Here is a 17,767-nt window from a genome sequence, read left to right on the forward strand (position 1 = left end):
CAAAATGGCAAATGCGGTTCAGTGTTGGCAAGTGCAAGGTGATGCACATTGGGACGAAAAACCCCAACTTCAAGTATATGCTGATGGGATCTGAGCTGTCGGTGACTGACCAGGAGAGGGATATTGGGGTCATGGTAGACAGCTCAATGTGCGGCAGCTGTGAAAAAGGCCAATTCCATGCTAAGGATAATTAGGACGGGGAGTGAAAATGAAACGGCTAATATTATAATGCCCTTATACAAAACTATGGTGCAACCGCACTTGGAGTACTGCATACAATTTTGGTTACCACATCTTAAAAAGGACATTGTAGAACTGGAAAAGGTGCAGAAGAGGGCAACCTAGATGATCAGGGGCCTAGAGCACCTTTCTTATGAGGCAAGACTACAATACCTGGGACTTTTTAGTTTAGAAAAAGGACGACTGCGGGGAGATATAATAGAGGTCTATAAAATCATGCATGCTGTGGAGAAGGTGGAGAGAGAGAAATTCTTTTCCCTCTCACACAACACTAGAACCAGGGGTCACTCCATGAAATTGATTACCAGGAGGTCTAGGACCAACAAATGGAAGTACTTTTTCACACAACGCGTGATCCACTTGTGGAACTCTCTGCCACAGGATGTGGTGACAGCCAACAACCTGGATGCCTTTAAGAGGGGTTTGGATAACTTCATGGAGGAGAGGTCTATCAATGGCTACCAGTCGGAGGGCTGTGGGCCACCTCCAGCCTCAAAGGCAGAATGCCTCTGAGTACCAGTTGCAGGGGAGTAGTGGCAGGAGAGGGGGCACGCCCTCGACTCCTGCCTGTGGCTTCCAGTGGCATCTGGTGGGCCACTGTGCGAAACAGGATGATAGACTAGATGGGCCTTGGGCCTGATCCAGCAGGGCTGTTCTTATGTTCTTAACACAGGTTTAAATTTATGGCAGCAGACCACACTGGTGGTTGACCACAATGCAGAGTATCCCCATTAAGTGAACAAAGGTTAGGGAGGAGGGGGTTCTGCTGGTGACCAGCTACCCTTCTTTCATCCCCCCACCTTGCAGATATATTGTTGTTGTAGTAACAATAAATATCTGCTGCTGCCTACCAGGTACACTTATGTCCAAGGCTATGTAGAGAAAGCCTATACATAGAGGTAGCAGGGCCAGACATGCATCCCATGAAGCAATATGAAGAAGTTACTTCAGACAGCAGATTCCAGGAGGTGGGGTATGTCATTTTCCCACCTTCAGCATATTATGCGTGAAGAAGAAGAAATGCTATGAAGGAATAAACACAAGTTAATAGGAATGGGAAGCTTATGATGAATTATCCATGTTTTTGGCTTTTTGTGTGCCAGCATTCATATCTGGATGCAGACATGACTGCACACACATCCCTGTTAACTGACTCCTTTTTTCCCATCTTTCACACCAAATAGTAAAAATGGTCACAGTACAGGGAGTAAGTTACTAAGTTTCACAAGTCAAATCACCACCTCATATTATAAAATCTCTCAAAGCTAGGAACGCAATGCCAGTTAGGATTAATATCCCTTTTTGCAACAGTGTCTGTGTGCCTTCAAAACTCCATATCATGGCAAAAGTTAAATAGGTATAACTTTCCCATCACCAGATTTCCATATCTACCAGTTATGCAACTGTTAAAGACACAAAGCGTCTGTCAACAAAATGTGCCAGCCTTCCCACCATTTTCTGATCACTGTGTTTTCCCAAGAGCAATAAAATAATAAACACACTGTAGTGACCAGCCTTCCCTCCCTCTGTAGGGTTAATAGGAAGTGAACACTTGTCTTGACTTACAGGCTGGTGACCTCCAGGGCTCAACCAATCAGTCCACCAGGTGGGTGGGACATGAGAGCTGCAGGGGGGAATTCTGGGAACTAGAAAGGAAGTTTTGGCAGACAGTGTGGACTAGCCTGAAGTCTGTGCTGGGAGTATGGAGGACATGCAGCAATGGAGTTTGCTGAAGTAGGATGGCAGGAGGCTTGATTCTCATCAGGAGTTTGGTAAGTACAAGGACAGGAAGCCAGGGCTTGGGCTTTGGGAATTTAGCATAGGAAAAGAGTGTTTAGTCAGACTTCACATCTGGAATTTATATTTCTTTATGTGCGTGCTTTGCATTTTCCTAAATATCTGTTCTTTGCAACTGTGTTAACTAAGATTTCAAAGTGTGCCATCTAGAACCAGCAAGGTGTATTGAAGCATTCTTGTAACCAAGTTAAACATTTTTAAGTATATCTAAAAAGCTAAAAGCCTCAGATGGAACTGATTGATTGATTAAGTGCCATCAAGTTGGCATTGACTCTTAGTGATCACATAGATAGATCATTTTGTGTATCCATGTGGTTTTCTTGGTAAAATACAGGAGTGGTTTACCATTGCCTTCTCCCATGCAGTATGAAATGGATGCCTTTGTCGTTGTCACTGAAGTGATTGTCTGCCTCCAGCACCTTCCTATATTACTGCTGCCCAATATAGGTGCCTGCTTTAGCTGGGATGACCTTTGCACTTTGGGTGACCCTACTGGGTGTATACCTCTCAGTGTACTTTGCTCATCCCTCCCAGGAACACCCCACCACCACCACGATGAGGCAGCATAGCAGGACGGGGAGGTGGGGGAGGCAGATGGAACTAGTCTGTAGAAATTTTAATAAAAAGTCTCCTCCCCCCTCCGTTCTTTACTTTTTACAAGCTTCCAAGGGTTGGCTATTAACCCAGCAGGGAGAAAGGGGGGGCAGCATAAGGGGGATTTCTCTGGTGTAAAATGCATCTCAACAAGAGCTTGGCCAAATTAACAATTAACTCCATGTGTAGGCAGACACCTGGCAGAACAATTGGATTGAAACACTTGCTTATTAGCAAGGAGGGAAAGGCAAATGGGGATCCTTGATCATTCCAATGCCCGTTCAGAGTAGCCTGTAGAAGCGATCTGGTGGCAGCAGTGACCTACCAGAACTTCTGGGTTAACCAGAATCTTTTTCTTAGCTTTCTGGATTTTGTTCATAGGCAGCTTCCCTAAGCATGCCGAGGAAATGACTCATCACTGATAGGAGTCATTTCTGAGTTAATAGACTGAGAAGACTGCTAAGCTGGTTAAAACTGGTTCAGCCAATTTATTCATTGATTGACCTGAGTAAGGAAGTTTCCACACCCATAATTTGCCACACACACATATCCCAAACTGAAGTTACCATAGCAGACCCCCATTTTAAAGCATACTTTGCATAATGACTAAACTGGCCTTTGAAGAAATGTCCACAGCTGTCTTTGACCAAACCTGATGTGAGAGATCCTGAAACTGATCAATCTATTCTATCTACCTATTTTCAGATACGCACACACACATTTGTGTATGCATAGTTTAGATTTGCAGAATTCAAAATCAGAATCACAGCAGTATCTTCAGCAGTGTTATCAGAGGAACTTCTGCGCTCTGGTGAACGTAGATGAATTGCAGCATTTGTGAATGCAGAGGTGCTGTTTTCCGTAATCAAAAGGCCTGTTGCAAAAAGGACCTTTGTCTCTGTTGCTTTTATACCAACATTTGAGCCCAAGTTATTTTCCTCCCTCAGGAAACCAATACAAACTGCCTTTCAGTTCAAAATAAAAGCTTGCACATCTTACAGCAGACTGACAGACAGGATAGATTGACTCTGCAGGAAATTGAATGCTAAGAGTCACAGTGACCTGTGGAGATGGCACCTATGGTTAAAAGCATTTACTGGATAAAATGTTGCCAACAAGAGAATACTAACTGCTCTGGACAAACTTGCTGACAAAATAGACCTTGCATGCAGGAAAATGGCACACCCCTCTCAGCTTTTAAGCAACTATATGCAGTAAGGGCTTAAATCTCTAGCATTACCTGATGTGTGCTCCTTCATTATTTTAAGGTGAATTTTATTCTGGCTACATGTTATACTCATCAAATCAAAAGCAGCCAGATGTAAGCCAGGTTCCAACCACTGAGAACTGTGAAGGCTCCCTTGGGGATATAGGCAAGATAATTCTGGAGGGGATCCCACAACTGCTGGAGGATTTTCTCCTTCTGTTGCTTATTGAAACTTAGCTTCACTTAGCAGTTAATTGTCCCTAAGGGCTGAGGAGGAACTTAGATGGCCGAGGGAACATGTAATTGGCTGAAATATCTACTTTTAAAAAGATGGATTTGATGGACTGAAAAATAAAAAAGGGAAATCTCTCTCTCTCTCAAGTTTGCATTTTAATTCAGATTCCCAGAAAACTGTATTTATTAGTACCAAAAGCTTGAAAAAAGATCGCAAAACATTCTTCAGTTCAGCTAAGGAGGCACTGTAATTCATATATTAATCAGCTAGCTCATCCCTTGCAAAACTTATTTATTTTCTTAATGTACTTGAACAGGGACTCGAACATTGTGGATTGAGCAGTAACATTAAATGCCCTTTAATGTTTACTGTTATATTTTGAAAAATCTGCCATGTCCCCTTGCCTCCCGCCTCCAGAAAAACTCTGCCACACACACCAAATACTAATAGGAAGAATACAGATGAAAAGAAGAAAAGAACACACCATAGTCAATAATATATCTTAAAATGGTTCCTTTTCTGCTGATCTTTTTAGTATTTTTTTTTTTTTTTTTTTGCTTTTAGAAACCATTGAGGCAACAGAGGCTTGGGGGCTTTTAAAAAAGCTTTCATTTTCTCTCCTCTTAACCACATAATAGGAAGAAAATTAGAGTACTGTACCCACTAGACCAAACTGAGGAAAAGGGAACTTGTCTTGTATTTTTGAAGCTGTAGGCCTATTTTCTATAATGTTCAGTAGTGAATCACTCTTAAGTGCTTGCCCATTCATGAGCGTATGTGTTTTGTGGCAAAGGTTACTAGATTGCAGGAGTACTCCTCTCAGAAGGGACTCATAATTCACAATCACCTTATTTTGACACTAAAGAAGGAAATGTGTATCAAGCAAAGGGAATAATAAGAAAAGAATGTATTAACAGTGTAACAAATATAAAGGGAAAAGCAGAGACGAGAACAAGAATAACCATCATAGGACAGTAAGACTTTTACCTTATAAGAGGAAACTGGCCTATCAGTTAATGCACTTCAACAGATCCCTGAAACATGACGACTGGTAGAATTTAGAGAACTATAGTGTCCACCAAAAAGATGGGCAGAATTTATTACTGCTTGAAAACATACAGAATGAATGTTCCTGCAAGAAAACCACAGAATGTTCTTGGTCATTGCAAAACAACTAAATGTCAATTCTGGACTATTCAGGTAGGTGGCAGTGCCTTGATGGGAACTAGTCAAATACACAGCCACATTAAGACTGAAGTTCAGTGCACATTCACATGAAAGTAAGTCCCATTTAAATCTGTGGACCTTACTTCTGAGTTTTGACTACTTATGGTTTGAATAAAAAAACATATTTCCTTAGCAGTAAGGCCTACAGATTTACATGGGTCTTCCATGATTATTTTAGGTTTAAAGACTTAACATCCTCAGTGTGCTCCATGGAATTATACAGTGGTTATTACAGATATATAAAGCCACCAAAGCAAAGGTATGAAATGATTTAAATTATGGATACAGAAATGGAATTCTATAATGGCTGAGTTGATTGAATTCTCATGTCAGCTACAACTTTGTTAATTATTTGTATATTCAAGATCCCAAGCTGATGATATGTTATGTACTACCGGTTGCATAACAAAAATTATTAATGAAAATCATTGCATTAGCAATAAAAACCAGTTGCATTAATGAAAAATATTATCTTGCCCATCCACACATATCTATGTTAGTGATTTATATGCCTAAAATGACAAGAGCCAATACTTGTATATTTACAAGAACATCACTGCCAAGTTGCTTCGAGGCAATTCTCACAACTAGCAAATGGCTATTTGCAAGTCTGTTTTCAGGATACAATATCAGAGCTTTGCTTAAGATGTTTATGAGGTCCCAGACCATCCACGAGTATTCAGAGCAACCTATGGGGCTTGTGACCCAGCCAGGATCTCATGAAGGAGCCATCATGGGGGCTGACACACAGCTGCTATGATGTGTGCAGCAGCTTGAGAAAGGGCTACCATTGTTATGAAACCTGTGGTGGCTATCTATCCACCCCTCATACGGAGGCAGCCTGTGACATTGTGCTGCCTGAAGTGGAACACCAAATGGCATCCCCCATCCCTTTGTCCCTTTTTTCCTATTAAAATTGCTTCCCTGATCTCTTCCTTGTCTATTAGGAAGAGCAGAAGGAAAAGCAGCATGGGGACATTTTGCTTTCCTTCCTCTGTAGACCACTGGGAGGTGCTGCATGGGCTGCTCTTGAAAAGTGGCCCACAATTTGCTGCCTGAAGGGCTGACCCTGTGTGGAGGTACTGGCTCATGAAACTGGCCCTTCCATGTAATTTGGGAGAGAGGTGAATATGTATGGCTTTCCCTAGACAACATGCTTATTGGAGTCGGGGACTCCCAATTCATCCCAATGGTACCCCAGTTGCATCCTTTTACTTTCTGCCCCTACAGTCATTCCTATGGTGATTAATGAAGTGCAAATCCTGCCCTCCTTTTCTAATACTAAATGGCCTGACTCGACTAAGAGGGAACTCATGGGGGCGGGCGGGTGTCAGTCTTAATAGACACACTCTGTATCCCATCCCCAGAGTTTCCTGATAAATCCATACCTTCTGTCCTATTCCCCCACTAGTTTAGCTAATAAAGTTGAATTACCCCTTTCCTCCCCTTGGTCCATGAAGCTGAGTATCCTGCCTCAACCAACTATGGAAAAAGCCTGGAAATTGTGTTGTTAGAAATGTTACTAAAGCCTGTCAGAGAGAGTGACAGCAGTTAAAGATATCTGTACAACTGACACAGACATTATGGTTTCAGGTTGCAGCACCCCAACCACCAGATATATAAACTCACACTGCGAATGCCTTTATATGTTCCTCTGTCAACCAGCTTTGAGGCAATATGGGCTGTCCCCTAAAATAACACACACTGGCCAGCAATTCACTCAAGTTTCCCTGATAAGTATTGGAAATATAACCCCCAAAGCAATTGCCCTTATTGCCAGCACAGATGCAGTTCCCAACTCCTTCATTGGTGAGCATAAAGGAACATTTTTCCAAGTTTGATTATTTCATTCTTGCTGAGACAAAGCAGTAGTGAAGGTTGTGAAGCCAGAACTCAGCACTCCATTTATTTATTTATCAAATTTATATCTTGCCCAAACTTACATCTTTGGGCGGCCTTCTAGTACACCCAGTGTGTGTCAAAGCCTTAGCTAAGAAATTCTGGAGTCCAAAATTCATTAATACAATGGTTCTCAAAATTTTTTTTTTTTAAAAAAAAAAGGAGGGGGGGACTGCTGACAGCCTGCCCTCCAGTGCCAGAGGCTCCACTCTCCTCCTCCTGGATGGAAAGGAGAGAGAATGGAGATTGAAGCTGCTGGCAGCAGCTGATGGACAGAGCCCATGTGGAGTGTACCTCAGCATGGTGGGGTAGGAGAAGTGAGGGAGAGGAAGTGGGCAGGGAGGATTAGAGAAGAGGAGAGGCAGTGGGGTGGCAATTCCACTCTACCTGAAGCGATTGTCACCTTGTGTCTCATTACATGGTCAATCCTGCATTATTCTGACCATGGATTTACTCTTTCCCCTCCTTTCCTTCATATATTTCACTCCCACCATCCTAACTCTCCCATCCAATGAAAGAAACCTCAATATAATAAATCTTTTATGATCTAAGAGTGGATAGACAAGAGTTTGTATTAAATTTAGTAACACAATCATTTGTATTTTTCTTTCTTGTACAATTGCATCAGCACTATACTCCAACTGTCCCTATTTTTTAGCTCCTGTCCCTGGAATATCAATGTAATTCTTTTGTCCCTATTTGCCTCTTGAGGAAGCCTTGTTAAAAAGCTATTTATTTACTGTTATTTTATTACTGATTTTATACTGCCCTTCATCCCAAGATCCCAGGGTGGTTAACAAGAAATTAAAAACAGCAATCAATACTTCAATTAAAACTTCCTAATAAAACGAAGAACAGCTATGTTAAAAAGAGAGCCAAGGGGCACTCATTGGCCAAAAGTCCACATATAAAGGCAGAATTGTTTGCATTGCTGGTGGTGTTATTCTGTAGGGCTCAGCTCTCAGCCTCAAACTGGAGAAGTAAAGTCTCTGGGGAATGAATGCATTCTGCCTCTAACTCATCTCCACTGGAAAATTGAATTACTATGCAGTTCACATGCTATTTCATGCACTGCAGCTGCTCTGGTATGTTCTGACTCATTGATAACATCTGATTATAGGACAACGATAGCATACTGATAAAATACTGGATTATAGGACAATGATTTTTCTAACGAAAAGTAATGGCCCTTTTGGGTTTTAAGTTAGTGGATGGAAGATTATTGCAGGGTAAATGAACAGCTAGGCAGGCCTTCAGGTAGGAGGGATGGTTCGCAAAGTGAGTATGAGACAAGAGAGGTGTTAGAAGCATAGCCTTATTTTCATCTGTGAAACACTAGAGGATGTGTGAGAGGTTCTATCATGCTTATTTACTAAAAGGCATTTGGGTCACCAAGCTCTGTCTGGGTTCCATTGGCTCTACCTAAGATTCCACCCAGGTTAGAGTACACATTTTATTTAAAAACAGCCAGCGGTATTTCTTGGGTTCCTCCAAGGGAAAATGTCTGGATATGAGCCTGCAATCACAGGATAAAAGAAATGAGTGTGTACACATGAGCAACAAAACGTTTTATCTTACCATTTTCAGTTTACAAAAATTATTGCCAGCTTCCAGCCAGAAGCTGCTTCCAGACAGCTGCCACAAAAATACCTTTTTGTGCAAAGGTAGGGAACAATGTGCTTATTTTTCTGAGTTTATCATAACTGATCACCAAGAACTAGAGAACAGTGAATCTTCCTTTTTTAAAAAACTAGATTGTAGGATGTGAGAAAGAGACTGGTACCTGTCTGAGCTCAGTACTAAAGCACAGTTGAGCATTCTCACAGTAGCAGCATCAGAAGCTCTATGTGTCCTTTTGTTGGTCCCACTTGGGCTGCAATTCTATCCACACTTAATCGACAGTAAGGCCCATTGAATTCAGTGGGACTTAATTCCGAGGAAACATGAACAGAAGCATGCTGTTGCAATCAGATTTCAATATCCTGTTTTAAAAAATCTTCAAAAGAATATAAACATATGGAGTAGAAAACCAGGAGCAAAATTTGACCGGAAAACTGCCTCTAACATGCTCTGGCCATAGTGAGGATGCAGACTGTCTAATAGCTGCGAGTCCTCATAAACTACGTACAAGCAAACCTCACTTTCTTCCTCCTCCATCATGCAATGATTGGTAAAGTCAAGACTGCAATTCCCAATTTGCATGGCTTCTGACAGGCTCGCAAATAATGGATCCCAGCATGCACTGCTTCGTCTAATCCACGAAAGTTAGATGACTCCGTTGACAGTCGGGGGTTGCTGGTCTATGTTCGCAGCAACGCATGCTGAGATTTGCAGTTCTTTCCTCGCGAATGCAGTACCTGGAAGACGCAAACAGATTTCAGAATCTGATTCTTATTATCTGATAGGAAACGTGGTTCTGGATCCTAGAGTGGTTTGTCACCCATTGACAACATGAGAACGTACGCACGAGAAGTCCTCCGCCTTTCGTTTCGTTCCATGGCGCGCGCATGCGCCTCTCACCAAGGACCCGGCACTCAGGAATGACTGGTCCGCTTTCTTCTCGCGGGCCATTTGGGCGCATGCGCGTTCTGTCAGGTGATGCTGAGGTGTCTCTTGTGGGTGTCCGTCGTCTGTTGAGGCTCTTGGCTCTCTCGCCGCCTTTTGTGAAGGAGCGTTTTGGAACAAAGTGCCCCGGTGGCGGCGGCGGCGGCGGCGAGCGAAGACAGAGACTTGGACGGAGAAGAGCCTTGCTGTCAGGTCAGCTCTGTCATGGAGCGCTTCGGCACTGGGAGCCCCGCCCGTTCTGCTGGAGAGTGGGCCCCCCCCGGGGAGGATTCAGAGGTGCCTTGCTTCGCCTGTGCGGCCTCAGAAGGGCGGGGAGGGGGCAATAACGGCCCGCACAGGCGTGATGGTGGGTGGGACTCGGGAGGGAAGAGGGGCGCGCGCGGTCGGAGGGCGGTGCCGTCGCGAGGGCCACGCCTGGGAGCCGAACCTTCCTCACTCTCCGGCGTGCGGCAGCTTCCTGCTCTTCCTTTCCGGTCCGGGGTAGCCGAGAGTCTGTCGGCTTGGCCTTTGGGCGGGTCCTTTGCCTCTGCCGTTGTCATTCTCCCTTCTTGCACCCGGATCCCATGCAAAGTTGGGCAGGCCTCACTCAGTCGGTTCACAGCGGTGCGTTTGGGCGGGCCCAACTCTAACCCGGTGCACATTGGCACGGGAGCGATCCCTTTTACCCCAGTGGCTTCTGAGTTCACCTGCGTAGCAACAGATTGTGAGGAGCCGGCTAGGTTTGCTATTTAATCGTTTTTCCTTCTTCAGCAGTGTTAAACTCAAAGGTGGCTGCAAAGCAAACGTGTGGCAGGTGCTTGTTGCTTTTTATGACAAGCATGGTAAACAGACCAGGGGCATAGCAAGGTTGGAGTGGGCCCAGAGACAAGATTTTAAAATGCCACCCCCCCCACCCCCACTGAAGCTCAGCTCTTGAAGTAAAGAAATCTTCCTAAATTATTTTTTTAAAGGTTTTGTAAATTGTGGACGGTGCAAGTCATTTAATGGTTCTAGAGAAAGACATGCTGTTCTGGTAGCTCCAGGTCTTAACACTCACATCAGTTTCGGAGGATGAATACAACTGAAGGAAGCCCGGGCGGGTGCTGGGGGAGTCAGTCATGTGACTTGCCTCCGGGGGGTCCCCCAAGGCAGTGGGCCCCCAGACAAATGCCTCCCCTTGCCCTATTATAGTTACACCCCTGAAAGAGACCAAAAGTGATACTGAAGTGTATATATGCATACTGCCTTAAAAAAAAAAAGGCAATTTGAGAAAAGACTGAGCATTCGTATGCTGGACACTATTTGCAGTAGTAACCAAACTGTGCCGACTCCTTGCGATGCAGAGCCCTGTGGTTTTCTTTGGTAGAATGCATTGCCTTCTCCTACACAGTATAATGCCTTTCAGGATCTTCCTGTATTTATTTATTTATTTGTTATATTTATATCCTGCTCTTTCTCCGAGCAGCTCAGAGTGGTGTACATGGTTATTTTTATCCTCACAACAACCCTGTGAGATACATGACTGGCCCAGAGTCACCCAGTGAGCTTCATGGTTGAATGGGGATTCGAACTCAGGTCATCCCGGTCCTTGACCAGCACTTTAACCACTACACCATGCTGGCTGTGCTGCCCGATATAGGTGTTTCCCATAGTCTGGGAAACATAGCGGGGATTCGAACCGGCAACCTCTAGCTTGCTTGTCAAGTCATTTCCCTGCTGCGCCATTAGTCCTAGTCCAGCACTCTAACCACTATACCACGCTGCCTCCCTAGTAGTGCTTAGCAAAAAATATGTTTCCTACTCTACCTAGTAATGGTGACTGTCCCTCGCTCCCTGCCTAGTTTATATAGCTCTAGCAATCCTAAAGACTCAAAGAGCAAAAATCTAACTTTGGATATATTTGAACTCCATGCCTCTCATTTTTTAAAATTAAGTCTGAACAGAGATGTATCTAGAATGTTACCACATGGTAATACTGCACAACAACTTAACATATTTGTACTTTAAGAAGCTATTAAGAACTTACACTTTGAAGCAACAGACCTTGAGTGCCATCTGGATAAATTCAGTGGTGTGTGGATTGCACTCTTATTTTATTACCTCTTTTCTTCAACATTATATTTTAATTTTAGAATACACTTATTATTGTGAATTCACAGCTTGTTATAGCTTTGTTGTTACTAGTGATAAATTAATAGAAGGTTCTTTAACTCCTGTAGGTATAATTCTGTATATATTAACTATTTTGTTGCCAGGATTCTAATCATGTCTGACAAAAGTGAGCTGAAAGCAGAACTGGAGCGCAAGAAGCAACGCTTGGCTCAAATCAGAGAGGAGAAGAAGAGAAAAGAGGAAGAAAGAAAGAAAAAGGAAGTAAGAACTTTTATCAAATTACATCTGAATTAATATTGTTTGCACGTATTGTAACTCTACTATAAACATGCAGTCTGACAGCTTATTAATATAGTTAAGGATAATGGCTTATACACTGTGCAGCAAGTCATACATCCAAGAGGGATGTGGGCTTGCTGCTTCCACAGTACTCACTAGCCTGTTTGCACTCCTAGTAATGGTGGGGGAGACTCTAGGCCAGGCCTGCACTGCATAAGGCCTGGGGACCAGATCCATCCCACATGGACTTCTCTGCTTCTCTGCTGGGATATCCTGCAGCAGTAGGAGCCATGAAGAGCTCTTGGCCTGCTCTGCTGATGAGCAGCAGTGTAGGGATGTACATGGACCATGGTTTGAGTACAGTTTGGGGGTGGAGCACAGAGATTCTTGGGACACACACTGTCCCAGCAGGAAGCTGCATGGGGCAGCAGAGAGCAGTTAAGGACCTGCTCTATTCTTTCTTAAAGCTCCTGGGCCCCACTCCCAAACTGTGCTTGAACCGTAGTGGCTCAATGCAGTTGACTGCTTGAGAACAGATATCCCTTGACCCTGGGCTGGAGCTGACTGACAACATCCCTCTTTCCCCTGACTGCTGCCTTGTGCCCCCTGACTTGCATTAATATTTAAAATAACTAGTTTTAATGTAATAAATGTGCTGAAAATTGACCTTTGGCCCCGTGCACCAAGTCATGGTTGGTTCTGGTCCATTAGAGCATTTGGGTTGAGATGCACATTGAGATGAAAAACCCCAACTTCAAGTATAATTTGATGGGATCTGAGCTGTTGGTGACTGACCAGGAGAGGGATCTTGGGGTCGTGATGGACAGCTCATTGAAAGTGCCGACCCAATGTGCAGCAGCTGTGAAAAAGGCCAATTCCATGCTAGGGATCATTAGGAAGGGTATTGAAAATAAAACTGCTAATATTATAATGCCCTTATACAAAACTATGATGCAGCCACACCTGGAGTACTGTGTACAATTCTGGTCACCACTTCTAAAAAAAGACATTGCAGAACTGGAAAAGGTGCAGAAGAGGGCAACCAAGATGATCAGTGGCCTGGAGCACCTTTCTTATGAGGCAAGGCTACAACACCTGGGGCTATTTAGTTTAGAAAAAAGAAGACTACGGGGAAACATGATAGAGGTCTATAAAATCGTGCATGGTGTGGAGAAAGTGGATAGAGAGGAATTCTTCTCCCTCTCACATAACACTAGAACCAGGGATCATCCTATGAAATTGATTGCCAGGGAATTTAGGACCAGCAAACAGAAGTATTTTTTCACACAACGCATAATCAACTTATGGAATTCTCTGCCACAAGATGTGGTGACAGCCAACAATCTGGATGGCTTTAAGAGAGGTTTGGATAAATTCATGGAGGAGAGGTCTATCAGTGGCTACTAGTTGTAGAGCTATAGGCCAGCCTCAAAGGCAGAATGCTTCTTGAGTACCAGTTGCAGGGGAATAACAGCAGGAGAGAGAGCATACCCTCAACTCCTGCCTTGTAGGCTTCTCATCTGGTGAGCCACTGTGTGAAACAGGGTGCTGGATGGGCCTTGGGCCTGATCACTTGGGCTTGAGCAGGACTGTTCTTATGTTAGTTGTGCACCCCTGCCATATGCAAATGACTCTGCGTCATCACTGCTGCAACTGACTCTGATAAGCTTGTTTGTTTGTTTAACATATTTTTATACTGCCCAAAACTTACGTCTTTGGGCGGTTTACAACAAAATAAAAACAGAAAGTAAAACATTAGTTAAAGTAAAAACAAATTTTAAAACATTACAGCAATTTAAAAATTTTAAAACAATATTTTAAAACCGCATTAAAACCATTAAAACAATATTAATTAAAAGCCTGGTGAACAGATGTGTCTTTAAAGACTTTTTAAAAGCTGTCAGAGATGGGGAGGCTCTTATTTCAGTAGGGAGTGCCTTCCAAAGCCTCGTGGCAGCAGCGAAGGCCCATCCCTGAGTGGCCACCAGATGAGCCAGTGGCAAATGCAGACGGACCTCTCCAGATCATCTCAGTGGGCGGTGGGGTTCATGATGAAGAAGACATTATCTTAAATACCCAGGGCCCAAGCTGTTTAGGGCTTTATAGGTTATAACCAACACCTTGTATTTTGCCCGGAAACACATCAGCAGCCAGTGTAGCTCCTTCAATACAGGAGTGATATGGTCACTCCGAGATGACCCAGAGACCAACCTGGCTGCCGCGTTCTGAACCAGCTGTAGTTTCCAGACTACATACAAAGACAGCCCCACATAGAGTGCATTGCAGTAGTCCAGTGTGGAGATTATCAGCATATGTACCACTGTCCTGAGGTTGTTCATCTCAAGAAATGGACGCAGCTGGCGTATCAGTCAAAGCTCATAGAAGGCTCTTCTGACCACGCCTCAGCCTGAGAGACCAGGGAGACGCTTGGATCCAGAAGCACCCCTAGTTATTCCCAATGTTAGTCTGTTGCAACAGTGATGATGCACAGCATCATTTGCACAGAGCCTTTCCTGCCATTGCTAGGAGCACAAATGGATTGATGTGCGTCATGGGAGCAGCGAGCCCTCATTCCTATTGGATGTATGGCTCACTGCGTGATGTGTAAGCCCTTTTATTAAAAGCAGAGAAGTAACTTCAAATCAAAATAGTTTCATGCTGTGTGTATTGTTTTGCTCTTTATCTCTACAGTAAATTGGAAAGAGAGCATTAATGCTAGCGATCCAATGGTTCTATACAGTGTGAGTTATAAGAGATGGAAATATTGTTTGCTGATAGGTTAGAAAGATTTCCAGATTCTCTTTGTAAAGCCATATAACTGTAATTTGCTTTGTGTAAAAGGTGGAACAATTAATGTCTCAATTTTATCTTGAGTGAAGGCGGCAAACTACTGGTTAAATATCACAGCTTATTTACCTGAAAGATTGCTGAGTGTGTTAGGTGCTTAGGAAGTAGTGGTGTGCACGGACCGGTCCGGGGCCATACAAAAGGCCTCCGGACCGGTCTGGAATTCCGGCGGTTCGGTGGGCGGGGGGAGTGTGTCTTTAAGGAGGGCGGTAGTACTTACCCCCACCCCTCTTCCCCCTCCGGTGCCAGCGGCGGAGACGAGTGCACACGTGCCGCGAAGGGCGCATGCATGGTGCCAGCTCTTTCTACTTTAACTCTTTGAAGACAACGACGGGGGCAGGGGCGGCAGGGAGGAACTCTGCCACCCCAAGAATGTTTTTGGAAAGTCCAGCGCCAGTGGGGGAAGAGCGGCGGGAGGGGGGGAGTACTACCGCCCCCCTTAAGACACACTCCCCCCTGTGCCGGACCATGCCTCCGTGGTTCCGTTCACATCCCTATCAGGAATCATCTGAGGCGTTCTCTTGGCTGGATTATCTGTTTTTAATGTTGTAATATGTAATTTGAATATGCTCTTGTTCTTATGACGTTGAAGAAAAATGAGATTTCTTAGAGCTTAAAACACTCTAGTGAATTTCTGCTTTCATAAAATATATAAAAGTTGAGTTTGGAATGGATGCCAACTGATGAAAATAGTTATCCTGCTTGGAGGATGTCTTTATACTCTGCCACAGGCTTGTAAATAACTGTTCTATAATTGCACGGAATAAATCCTTTAGGAAAATTATTTCTTTAGTACACTCATACTCCATTTTTCCTATCAAGAGCTCAGAAACAATCACCTAAGGATTACACATGGTCTCCTATCCAGGCAGTTGTTAGGGCCGGACCTGTTTACCTTCAAGCATAACATTATATTGTGGCTTCAAAACTATTTTCTGTGGCTGCTTCTATAAATGGAAGGTGAGATAACTTAAACAAACAAAAAAAAAGCAACCATGAAGTTTATTAAATACATTTCCCCCAAAAGCTAGATAGTATAATTAGTAGATAGATAGTTTAAGTATAATGCATTATACTAGATAGTATAATTACATTAATTAATTATAATTATAAATTATTATATTTAAAAATAAAAGAGAAAGCATTTAGGTTAAAAATGCTTCTAAACAGAAAAATAGCAAATACAAAAATGAGAGAATCATTTTTTGTTTTCACATATTAAACAAATGATGACTACACGTTGGGGAACAAAGAGAAGGTTAGGCAAACTACAGTAATCTTAGCAAATTTGAAAAATGTCTATATATTTGTATCAGGAAAGTATATGCTCACTTGGGGGGAAAGGGAACCAGACTGCCATTGTAGATATTCACAGTTGGTTTCTAGTTTGCCTAACTTGTTGTGTGTGTGTGTGTGTGTGTGTGTGTGTGTGTGTGTGTGTGTGTTCATAATAATACATTCCCAGATCTTCTCCATCCATTGATTCTTTTGCTGTGTTGCTGAGCTTCCCCCACACAGCCTAGCAGTATAATCTTGGCAGCTGTATCAAACTGTTACAGCAATGAAGGAGTCAGGATCATTTTTTGACAAAAGATGCAGAAGGACAGGCTCTAGATCAGCATTAGATCAACTCTTTTCTTTCATGTCATCAGTGTACTGCAAATAATAGTACAGGTGTCAGGCAGGCTATTAATTATTTTTTTTGGAACTATTAGCATCTTGGTTGCAATGATGTCTTATCAACAGAAAGCCTAGCCATATGGCACAAACACCATTATTAATGAATTAGATTGTTACATACTTGCTTGGATTAATGACTCTTAATGACTCTCTTATAGATATGGGCACCTAGTTTGCTTGTCTGGGATAGAGACACCAAATCAGTTCTGGGGGATTATTCTTTGAAGCTTGGAAAATTACTCGGGTGCTAGGGGAACCCTTCTTTTGCAGCCCATTCTTAACAGGTAGGGGAGCAGATAGCTATCTGGGAGAGTAAGCTCAGCTTAACTAGAACCAAGTCAGCAAGTGTGTGTACCTTTTGAATCATGTACAGATAGTGAAGTGCCACAGTAAACTTACTCCTGACAAACAGTCAGGAGACCAGGAGTCTTAATAAAGCGTACTTCTCAATTTTGAGGTGAACACTATAATAATAAGGTATGAACTATTGACTATTAAAGTAGGTGGCATGAAATGCATTTGAAGACTGTTTCAGTGAGGGGAGGGGGAGCAGAACATGTCCAAAGTCATGCCACTGCACAAAATGCAAAAGTGAAATTGAAGAGGAGGGAGAAAGGAAGAGGAGGGTCCTAATTCTGCATTCTAATTCACCCTAATGGGTGGAAGTGGTGGGCGACTAAATGGACATACACTTAAATGAGCACTGACAAAACAGCTTCACTAAAACAAACTTGTAGTGGCTTATTAATGCACCATTTTCAATATATGATCCATGTGATATAAAAAAGCAGTTGCATAATCAAACTTAAAGCATACAAGCCTTTAATAAATGAATTGACGCTCAAAAGCAATGATAAATAAAACATATGAAAATAGTATTCTTTGCAATGAACAATAATTCTTAGTGTATTAAAGTGCTATGCAACTCTACAGCTTTCATTTTGCTTCTAAACATCTACCCTTCTGTACAACTATGCAAGCTGGATTTCCCATGTTGCCCTATGCACATTAAAACATTGCATAGCTACCCGCCAGAATTCTGGCTTTTTATCAGTTGTATTTCAAAACATAATGATTTCCAGGAGGGTTTCATCTCCTTTGGGTTT

General features: G+C 43.0%; 1 protein-coding gene and 1 long non-coding RNA gene across 8 annotated transcripts in view; one reads left to right on the forward strand and one right to left on the reverse strand.

Annotated features, from left to right (window-relative positions):
* Window positions 1-1,990: 1,990 nt before the first annotated feature.
* DYNC1I2 (dynein cytoplasmic 1 intermediate chain 2) overlaps window positions 1,991-17,767 on the forward strand; it is an 83,284-nt gene continuing 67,507 nt past the window's right edge. For 4 of the 7 annotated variants that reach the window (XM_053266081.1, XM_053266123.1, XM_053266113.1 and 1 more), the window contains exons 1-2: window positions 9,819-9,956; window positions 11,999-12,116. In XM_053266081.1, the coding sequence (XP_053122056.1) occupies window positions 12,009-12,116 (108 nt within the window). In that variant the 5' untranslated portion in view covers window positions 9,819-9,956; window positions 11,999-12,008. Of the gene's footprint in view, window positions 2,013-9,818; window positions 9,957-10,008; window positions 10,041-10,231; window positions 10,368-11,998; window positions 12,117-17,767 lie in introns of those variants that run through there. The other 3 variants (XM_053266104.1, XM_053266086.1, XM_053266094.1) reach the window with 3 other exon arrangements.
* Window positions 8,747-9,795, reverse strand: LOC128331993 (uncharacterized). Its single transcript, XR_008310499.1, has 2 exons — window positions 9,663-9,795; window positions 8,747-9,556 (listed from the first exon to the last, which is right to left on the reverse strand). It is a non-coding gene; the product is annotated as an uncharacterized LOC128331993 (long non-coding RNA).

Source organism: Hemicordylus capensis, chromosome 1, assembly GCF_027244095.1.
Source record: "Hemicordylus capensis ecotype Gifberg chromosome 1, rHemCap1.1.pri, whole genome shotgun sequence".
NCBI classification, from domain to species: Eukaryota; Metazoa; Chordata; class Lepidosauria; order Squamata; family Cordylidae; genus Hemicordylus; species Hemicordylus capensis.